Source organism: Lactuca saligna, chromosome 5 (genome assembly GCF_052625555.1).
Source record: "Lactuca saligna cultivar CGN05327 chromosome 5, ASM5262555v1, whole genome shotgun sequence".
In the NCBI taxonomy this organism is placed as follows: domain Eukaryota; kingdom Viridiplantae; phylum Streptophyta; class Magnoliopsida; order Asterales; family Asteraceae; genus Lactuca; species Lactuca saligna.
The window spans coordinates 19,092,327-19,103,182 of NC_136421.1; the positions used below are offsets into that span (position 1 = coordinate 19,092,327).

Below are 10,856 nucleotides of genomic sequence, written 5' to 3' on the forward strand. Positions count from 1 at the left end.
TTGCTTATTTTAGGTTGATATAAAAAAAAGTAAGCATTATCACTTATATTTGCTTGAATTATAATCAGGGACAACTTTATATAGGGTTTCATGGTGGCACCGACAATGTTTGACTTGTCTGCACGCAGTGTAATTTTTGATTTTTTTTTTCTACTATCGTATCACTCCTAAGATGAAATCTTGCGCTCTACCTCGGTAATATATAAATTTGAAAGGAATACTCATTATAATATGTTGGTATGCTTTTGAAATTGTAATAATAAGCTGAGATATTAATAGATGAAATGGAAACATCATTATATATTGTTAATTTTCATTTAAAAAAATGACAACTTATTTTTAATCAACTTATTAATATTTTTTAAAGATGAATTACCATTTGATTTATTTGATTTTGTGACCATTAGATAATCAGTTTATTCATACGGAGGGTAAACAAGGAAATGTGTTGGTACACTTTTGTGGGACTTAAATCGAAGCATATCTCAAAAGTCCTCACAGACTCACAAAGCAGACGAAGAAGCTCTCAAGAACTATTACTGATCAATTTGTTTTGAAGATTTTGAGAGCAAAGACCCCTACAGGTGGCTATGGCAAGTTCAACGGCGTTGAATTTGGAGGATTTTCAGTCGGTAGATCTAATGACGGAGCTGCTTCGTCGTATGAAATGCTCTACCAAACCTGACAAACGCCTCATTCTCGTCGGTAACCTCTTGTTTGCATGTCCATTTTTTCTCTATATATAAGCGTTTCCGCCTGAATTTTGTTTCACAAAGTGTTTGTCTTGTTAATTTGCTCAGATCCGATGCGATTTAGTCAACAGAAGGTTCTCTTTTAGGAATTTTTATTTTTTTTAATTCATCGGATTGCTATGTCGAACATGCTGCGCATTTAACATATGCCAATTTCCTAAACAGGACGTTATCAGGGATTTGATTCGGTTAGAGAATTGCAGAAACGTTCATTTGGGATTCTGTTTGCTATGAGTTTTTGTGTTTTCTTTTTGACTTTATCGTATTGCTGCGCAGAAATGCAGCAAATATGATTTTTTCCCCCTAAACGTGAGGTTATAAGTACTTGATTTTGGATTTGGTTTAGTTAGAAAATTTGGTTATTATAGGAGATTGCAGAAACATTCTTTTAGCATTCTATTTGCTTCCTATATTGTTTACAGGAGGAGTAATCAACTAATCATAATAGCGACTAGGTAGGGTTAGTGTCAACTTTTAGAGCTTAGTGGAATCATAGGCAATTATATAACAGATCAACATTTATTACAACTTTTGCATGTATTTTGCATCAAGATTAATGTGAATTACGTGACACATTCATTCTTATTATTCTAAGTAAATAGTGTCTCAATTGCAGATCCTTGATTCATTATACGTTTTCCATGACAATTAAGATATGTTTTTTCATCTTGTGTAGGACCCCCTGGATCTGGTAAAGGCACCCAGTCACCAATAATCAAGGATGAATACTGTCTATGCCACCTGGCAACAGGTGATATGCTAAGAGCTGCTGTTGCTGCAAAAACCCCTCTTGGAATCAAAGCAAAAGAGGCTATGGACAATGTATGTTTTTTACTTTACTATATATACTTGTTTGTACTTTGTAGTTTGTACTCACATCACACCCTAAATTCCTATGTGTTTAATAGGGACAACTGGTTTCTGATGACTTAGTAGTTGGGATAATTGATGAAGCTATCAACAAACCTTCATGTCAAAAAGGTTTCATTCTTGATGGATTCCCAAGAACAGTGGTCCAGGCAGAAAAGGTTTTTTTTTTTTTTTTTTTATTAACATCAATCAAGATTCTTGAATGTGATATTTTAATTGTGTGTTATGTTATAATAGCTTGATGAGATGCTTGAAAGTAGAGGGGTGAAAGTTGACAAAGTGCTAAACTTTGCAATAGATGATGCAATCTTAGAGGAGAGGATTACTGGCCGTTGGATCCATCCTTCAAGTGGTCGGAGTTATCACTCAAAATTTGCACCCCCTAAAGTTCCTGGCGTAGATGATGTATGTCAGATTTATTTATTTATTTATATAATTTAGTAATCAGCTTCATTGAATTTTGTTTTTTATTTATGGTTTTTGAATTATTTTTGTGTGTGTTGAAGGTGACTGGAGAGCCTTTGATTCAACGGAAAGACGACACAGCAGCTGTGCTAAAGTCAAGACTCGAAGCATTCCATAAACAGACTGAGCCAGTATGTCTCATTGTCTTCAATTAATATATATATAGTGTCAATTATACGTGTAAATATAACTTATAATTTTTGTGTTTGTGTTTGATTTGAATTAAGGTTATTGATTATTACAAGAAGAAAAACATTGTTGCAAACCTTCACGCAGAAAAACATCCACAAGATGTTACAGCTGAGGTCCAGAAAGTGCTCTCATGAGATGATATATGCACAATTCCTTTTTTTTTTTAGTATTTGTACGAATGTGGTTTTGGATTTGAGTCCTTTTTCTTTTTTGTCTATCACTTTTTTTTTCGGACTAATCTATGTATTACGAGAGCAATTATATGTAGGAACAAATAAAATACAAATACACATCTAGACTTCATAGAATAGTTGATTTAGAGTTCAAACGTTGGAGTTCAAACGTTAATTTTTTTTTTGGATTTCATACTTCGCTACAAATAATAAGCACATGATTGATCCATAAACTTTTTTATTTAACATATATAACACGAGTTCCTGGTGCTTGAAATTAACACATTTGTAAGATGACCAGTTCCGTTTGTTAAATTAAGGAGGTTTGATCATCAACGTAGATTTAACCTTAGCATCTTTGGGGATCCAAGTCAAGCTTGTACACAAATTTTTTTTGATAAAAACCATGGCAATTTATTTTCCTTTGGACTTTTCAGGTAAAAAGAGGAAACCTGATATATGAAAAAAATAGTCAACGACTTGGACAGTTTAACAGAAGAATACATTAAATTCAAAATATATAGTTGGGTCGTATCACCTTTGAAAATTTGAACTTATAAGATTGGTTGGAGCTCCTCAAGAAGAAGAGACTCTCCAAAAATAGGCGTATGCCACTATAGGCAGCGCGCACACGGTATTCTTTAGTAAAAGGCGAAAGAATAGTTCGCTTTGTGCTCACTGCATGGCTGCGTGCTTTTTCCTTCTCAGCTGCTTGGTTTATATAATGACTCCAAAGCTTTCTACTTACTCTAAGCCAGCGATGTGGGATGAATTCCCAAACTAATTCAAAGTTTCAAACCCATCTCCCTCCTCTCTCGTCTTTTTCCTATCTTCCACTTTTAGAAGTGGTTACAACATAAATTTTGATTATTTAGATTTTAGAAACTGATGGATAAAATTACCAAAGTGTTGTTTTGATTAAAAAAATGGAAGGGGGAAATTCTTTTTAATATTGCATTAACGCATACGGGTAAATTTGTAATTTTGTTATATTTTCAAATATAATAATGTGAAAGTTTTGATTCGATATAAATAATCTAGATTAGAGTGTAATTCAAAGTTTTCTAAAACGCTTTATAAATCAAAATCATTAGTACCAAAACACGTCAAAACATATCATGAGTTTTGCATTTTACTTCTATCAAATAATAAAACTTATAATTCCCTTTGAGCCTTCCTATCATATACATATACACAATCAACAAAGGAATATGTTACCTTTTGCTTGGGAGTTCTGTAAATAATGGCTTTGCTTCTTGCTAACCATGAGGGTTTTCAAACAACTTTCAATTCTTTGACATTTTTTTCATTTGGTTATATGATGAATAGCCATAAAAAAAGAAGTAAGAATGTTAACTCCGTTAAATAAAAAAAGAAACAACATCTAAGTCCTACGTTAAATAAATAAATAGCTTCTAAAAAAATTGGTTGGAAACTTCAACATAATAAGAATGAACTCTTTGAAATGGATGCATGCCACTATATATCTGCAAAGAACATTTTATTTTACTATGATAAAAGTATGACATGAAATATCTACTAGAACAACAACAAACATTGTATTTTTCTAGTTCCATATTTATTTATTTTTTGACTCCCCCACAAATTGATTATTTTCTCTAAGGGTGTTTATGTATGATCATAACTTTTAATAACTCCAATAATTATATTTGGATTCCAAAATATTGGTTTCTTAAATAAATAATTTAGAAATTTGTATTTTGTTTAAAGATATAATTACGGTTATGTTAAACTTAGTCGGCTTGTTTAATATATATATATATATATATATATATACTAGCCGTTACCCGCGCACAGCGGCGGGGACAAATAGCTTCTTTTAACGATAATTTTTAAAGAAAAATGTTATGTTCCAAAAGAAAGTTCATATCGTGGGTGAGAGGAAGGGCGGTAGTCGTGATAGTGGTTGGTTGAAGGCGGAAGGAGGCCGAGCGGCTGTAGTGGTGGTGGTTATACTATCTTGGTTACTGGTTATGGTTCTTCGAGAGAATGTGCGTATATTTCTTACTTTGAAGGGATTACGAAGATAGATATTATGAGATGGCTTGTTACCAATGTGAGAGAAGAGATCCTCTATAAATTGTTAACATTGACCGCTTCAAATGGCTGAAGTGTTGAGATTGACGGGTTCAATTTGCAAATGAATTCTTCTATTAATTTGATACGAGATTTTTAGGGGATAAAAGATAGGGTTAAAATTTTATATTAATATATTATAAATGGGTTGTACTTCAAGCTTAATAGTTTGGACGTCTTAAAAAAATAATATTATTATATTCAATCTATTTATAGAAATAGTTAGATTTCTTTTATAAGTAGTAAAGATATATATATATATATATATATATATATATATATATATATATATATATATATATATAGAGAGAGAGAGAGAGAGAGAGGGAAAGGTGGGTTCAATTGAGAAAATAAAAAAGGTTGATAATGGAGGAATCATTCTGAGTCACTCATTTAATCTAAGCATAAAAGACACAGTGACAAACTTGTACATATCATAATAACCTTCAATCTCAAATACGTAACTATAGAGAATTCGATAACTGTTCGTTCATCATCAAAAATTTTCCTCCAACCTTCAATAATCATCCAGATTTCTTCAACTAAACCGGAATTTCTTCGATGTTCATGAAATTGGAATCGGAGTTCTGGACTCGCAATCACAGTCGACATTGAGGGACTTTGAATCGGTACTCACAGGTTCGCAATCAGATTTTCGGGAATCAAAATCAAATTGAGAAATCGATCAGAGATAGGATGTCGCATCTGAAGTCGAAATCGGAAGTATATAATGATTTGGAATTAATAACTTGATGTTTTTAACATTTTTAAAATAGTAACTTGTTTGCACTCCAACTGTTTGATGAAATGCATAAACTAAATTACCACGTTATATTCACATATGAATATGTTTTCTCACCTGAATCAGTATATGATTATTAAAAACACAAAACAAATATGCAAGTTTGTATGTTATTCATATATGAATAACATATAAAAATTATATATATTTGTCAAAATACCTTTAATATTCATAAGTGTATATACCTTGTAATATTCATATGTGAATATACTATGTAATATTCATAAGTGAATATATCATCTAATATTCACAAGTGAATATACTCTGTAATATTCACATGTGATATACCATGTAATACTATGTAATATTTCACATATGAAATATCATTTAATATTCATAAGTGAATATACCATCTAATATTCACAAGTGAATATACTATGTTAATATTCACAAGTGAATTCATCGTCCAATATTAAAATATGAATATACTATGTTTATTATATGTTATATTCATATATGAATGATACTTAAACTGTAAAAAAAAAATTATACTTTTTATTCATAAGTGAATAACGAATGTACTGTAATAAAATCTGATGCATTGTTATTCATTTATGAATAACGATAGCTGAAAATATAAAAAAAAAAAATTATTTTATCTTAAAACTATATCAATATTGATGTCTATTTGTAGAGAATAAAAAATTATGAATTTTGGTATATTTAAAATCATTTTTTAATAAAAATAGCTTATAAAAATAAAATAAAAAACGAAAAAAATTAAGTTTTTGTATATATTAAGGTAATAATTAGCATAGTTTAAGGAAATATATTATGTTGGAAAACACATGTGCATTCGTTTCTCATTTCCGCCGGTACGTTGGAGCCTTTTGCGGCAAAAATAAATGATTGGCTGAGAATGATTCTCAACCTTTTTTTTTCTCAATTGAACCCTTCCCTATATATATATATATATATATATATATATATATATATATATATATATATATATATATATATATATATATATATATATATATATATATATATATATATATATATATATATATATATTATTTTAACTATTTGGCCTTTTAAGGATAAAACATAACCTTCAGACTAGACACATTAACAAGTGCATGAATCAAAATTACAATCTTTGTTCTTGAAGTTACAATGATCTAGGGGAAAACACATTAAATTATTCAATCACTTATTCATTTATACAGGGCTAAATTTTGTAAGTGTATCTCAATAGTTCATTTTGCTTTTAATAATTCATGCATATTGATATGATTTGACACTTATTGTTTCGAACACTTACTAATCTCATTTTTATCGAACAACGTGTTAGTATTTTATCGTTTCCACATTTATGGAGTAATCAACACAAATCTGCAGTGCTCCTTGATATCTCATATTATTCTCATGTACCCTACCTTTCTCCTCTTGTCACAAGTTACATTAAGGGGGTGTTTAATGTTTGTTTGTTTTTTAATAGTTGGATTTGTATATAGAAGTCAGTTTCTAAAAATTAAGAACCTATAATTTCTTCTTAATGGGTCAGTTTCTTTTAGTTTGGAGCTCATATTGTGATTTAGTCGAATAGTTAATTATAACTGAATAATTATAAAAAAAAAAAAAAAAGTTAACGATGTATATAAGAGTCAAAGGTATAATAAGTAAGGAATATTTGTAAATTTAATCCTTTTCAATCTATAAATGGTTTCGTAGTTGGACTTCAAGATGTTAATTTCAGTTTCCTTCACTAAAAAAGACAAGCAAGTTGTCGTTTATGTTTTCGACTTTATCTTGGTAAAAATCAATATCTTCTAAAAACTCCTGAACATTATATTAAATATTTTAATCGCTTTACCTTTTTTTAATTAATAATCAATAAATATTCAACGACCTGATAAGATAAAAACCTTAAAATTTAATGATTGGTTGGAGCTCCTCAAGAAGAAGAGACTCTCCAAAAATAGGCGTATGCCACTATAGGCAGCGCGCACACGGTATTCTTTAGTAAAAGGCGAAAGAATAGTTCGCTTTGTGCTCACTGCATGGCTGCGTGCATTTTCTTTCTCCAGCTGCTTGGTTTATATAATAACTTCCAGCCCCTCTGTTTCCTCTAAGATACCGATGTGGGATGGACTCTAAACCACATTTTTTCTAACTTCTTTCACCCAAACCTTCCCCTCTTTCCATATTTTTGCCTCCAGCACAAACTGATGAGTTTTTCTAATCCGTGTTTTTTTTCTTTTTTTTTGAAGAATGATTCTAACTTCAACTTTTTTTAATACTTTGAAAACTAAGATGCTTTGGATTTATTTTTTTAAGTGGTTTGTAAATGTTTTTAATAATACGAATTTTTATTAAAGCTCATCCTCATTTTTTTTTTCCAATAGAAGTATAATGAAATCAGTAAGTTGAGAAACATTGTAACAACGATAATGTAATATAATGGTATAGTTTTCGTAAAAATCTTTTATATACTAATTATTCATAAAAAAGAATTGAGTTCATTTTAACTCAATACATAAAGATATTATTGGATAAAACGATTTAGAATGTTATATATACCATCATGGATCATAGGTTACTTTTAAGTTCAAATATTAGTTAAACTTTTTTATTTTCCATTATTTGATTGTTTGAGAGATAAAACATAACTAAATTTATAAATTTATAAATTTATAAGTTTATAAATATATATGTGAATGGGTTGAAATTGTCATGTATTTAGTGAAATTAGAATCATGACTTTGGAAAAAGAAGTCCAACAGCAATTGTGAACGCTTCAGATGATCCAACTACTCATTCAAATGTAATGATATGAGTTTATGTTTTTATGTAAACATATATACTTCTATGTAAAAAACATGTTTTTGCATAAAAATATTCATTTATACACGTTTAAAATACATATTTTGTAAAAAATTAAAATATATTTTCATCAAAATACATATTTATACATATAAAATTGTGTATTTGTAAGTAAAAATTATGTATTTTTATTTTATTATATGTATGGATGCGTATATTATATGAATACGTACTTAAAAATATGTATTTAAGTCATTTACTTTAACATTGATATATGTATTGTAAATTTAAAGCACTGCAATAATTATCAAAGCTTTGTATGGTTCTACCATCACCATTGTCATTATTCTTTCTTCTTAGATGACAATATACATCTTAATTTTATATATACCATACCATCTATTTTCAAAACGAGCAGAGAACGCATCACCGACAACCCGTAGGTCTAAAGTTTGAACCCTACCCTTGGCATTCTTCCCATGTATTTCTAATATGTTACGTGCATTGGTAAGCAAAAAATGTCCAGTTAGTTTCATATTCAACAAGATAAAATGTGAAAACCGTGTGGAAAAAGTAAAATAAAAAAGCTACATGCAAATGTTGTCTTAATTTAACAAAAACCAAATGTTGGTCAAACTTTAAGACTTTTATACAAATAACTTATACTCTATACATAAGTTTGTATATTTTTTTAAACTTTTGAACAAGTTGTAGGAATCGTATTAACAGTGATGAACCATAGTATGGGATCATATATATGGCGTTGAATCTGTGGGATGGATTTTGTGTGGTGAAAAAAAACATAATGTTGGGAAATGATGGATTAAGGCAGTGTTTTCGCCTAACATTCAGTCAATTCTAAATCTAACTAAAAAAAGATGGTGTCAAGTATTAAAAAACACCAGACAAATTAGTTTGAGCCTTCAAATTTGAAGGAAATCTATGAAAATAGATGTATGATATATTGTAGGAAAATGACTTATAAGTCCAACGAAGTTTTCAAACCGTTCAAAAAACTCACTTATGTTGTCTGTTTAAGAAAACTCAACGAACTTAACATTTCGTTCACTTCTCAATTATGTAGGCACGGGGTGCCAGTTTCAATTGTTTCCGACTGGGATGTCAGGTTTACTTCCCGTTTCTAGCAGAAGTTCCATGAGGAACTGGGTACGTGACTGCACTTTGATACAACATTTCAACCTCAGATCGACGGGCAGAGTGAGCAGACCATTCAGATCCTCGAGGATATGTTGAGGGCGTGTGTTATTGATTTTGGAGGGAGTTGGGATTCCCACCCACCTCTTTGTAACGACCCAAAAATCACGACTAAAAATTTCTTTTAAAAACATTACTAAAACCATATTTATAAAAAACGCATCATAAGTCATAACATAATTTCCGAGTATTAATCCAAAACATAATCTTATTATTAAAGTAAACATTCCCAGGCTAACTGACTATGGTGTGTGCACTGCAACCTCTCCGAGCTTCTCTTTTGAAAACTGAGTACCTAAAACCAAAGACTGAAACTGTAAGCACGAAGCTTAGTGAGCTCCCCCAAACTACCACATACCATGCAATAACATATAAAGCACATACTAGCCTTGCCCAGTGCATCGGACCGAGGTCCGGACTAACTGGGGCCTTGCCCCTGCATCGGATCGAAGTCTGGAAACTAACTGGGACCTTGTCCCCTGCATCGGACCGAAGTTCGGACTAACTGGGGCCTTGCCCCCTGCATCGGACCGAAGTTCGTAACTGACTGGGACCGTGTCCCCTGCATCATATCGAAGTCCGGACTAACTAGGGCCTTGCCCCCTGCATCGGACCGAAGTCCGGAAACTGACTGGGACCTTGTCCCCTGCATCGGACGGAAGTCCGGAACTAACTGAACATATCATAACATAAACATATCAACTAGCATGAACACATATATTGCATACTGCATCGGGCCATAGCCCGAAACACCTAACACATAAATCCTGTATGAGCCACAAAGGCATCAAACATACCAACTACTGCATCACACCGAAGTCCGGAAACTACTGCTAGCTAAACGGGTCGAAATTATGGCCTTAGACCCGTTCCTACTGGAAGGAAACTCACCTGAACTACTAAGCTCTGTTGATAACCCTGTGGTTGCTAACCGACAACCCTCTGAGGCGCTGCTCCTCTGGCTCTCCGTGCTACCAATATCAATATGACACTTAGTCTGACAGTCCTCCAAAAGTCAACTAAGTCAACTCTTGTCAAAGTCAACCTTCCAGGTTGACCCTACTCGTCGAGTCAGCCTACTAACTCGCCGAGTTCATAAGCTCAGAAACCCTTTCATTTGCAACTCAACTCGCCGAGTCAGACCATGACTCACCGAGTCTACTGATTTCCGAGTCCTGACCTGTCTAACTCACTGAGTCCCCACTCAACTCACTGATCTGAGTCTTAACTCGAAGGGTTTGGGGTTTCGCAACTTAACTCGCCGAGTCCAAGAACAGACTCGTCGAGTCCAAGGCAATCTTCAACAGACTCGTCGAGTTCATCTCCATCTTCATACTACTCGTCGAGTCTATTCAGTCCTTCAAACATTCAGAGGCTTTTGAGTCATGCATGGACTCCAAAATGCAGATCCACTCTTCTAAAGCCTATTCCTCACATAAATTGGCAAACTTTACGTGTAGCTAAGGAGATCTAGGCTCAAAACACTATAAACTAGGGTTTAAGACAAGGAGGCTTTACAATCAA

General features: G+C 32.1%; 1 protein-coding gene, 1 long non-coding RNA gene and 2 other non-coding genes across 4 annotated transcripts; 1 reads left to right on the forward strand and 3 right to left on the reverse strand.

Annotated features, from left to right (window-relative positions):
- The first annotated feature begins 442 nt into the window (after positions 1-442).
- On the forward strand, positions 443-2,569 carry LOC144998443 (adenylate kinase 4-like). Its single transcript, XM_078958206.1, has 6 exons — positions 443-705; positions 1,429-1,574; positions 1,661-1,780; positions 1,860-2,027; positions 2,129-2,218; positions 2,315-2,569. The coding sequence occupies exons 1-6, from the start codon at positions 591-593 to the stop codon at positions 2,411-2,413; spliced, it is 738 nt and encodes a 245-aa protein (XP_078814332.1). The 5' UTR covers positions 443-590; the 3' UTR covers positions 2,414-2,569.
- A 104-nt stretch (positions 2,570-2,673) lies between these two features.
- LOC144998444 (uncharacterized) lies at positions 2,674-3,133 on the reverse strand. Its single transcript, XR_013660322.1, has 2 exons — positions 2,991-3,133; positions 2,674-2,904 (listed from the first exon to the last, which is right to left on the reverse strand). It is a non-coding gene; the product is annotated as an uncharacterized LOC144998444 (long non-coding RNA).
- Positions 3,023-3,140, reverse strand: LOC144999412 (U5 spliceosomal RNA). The gene has a single exon (XR_013660883.1). It is a non-coding gene; the product is annotated as a U5 spliceosomal RNA (small nuclear RNA).
- Positions 3,141-7,242: 4,102 nt separating this feature from the next.
- LOC144999413 (U5 spliceosomal RNA) lies at positions 7,243-7,360 on the reverse strand. The gene has a single exon (XR_013660884.1). It is a non-coding gene; the product is annotated as a U5 spliceosomal RNA (small nuclear RNA).
- Positions 7,361-10,856: the final 3,496 nt, after the last annotated feature.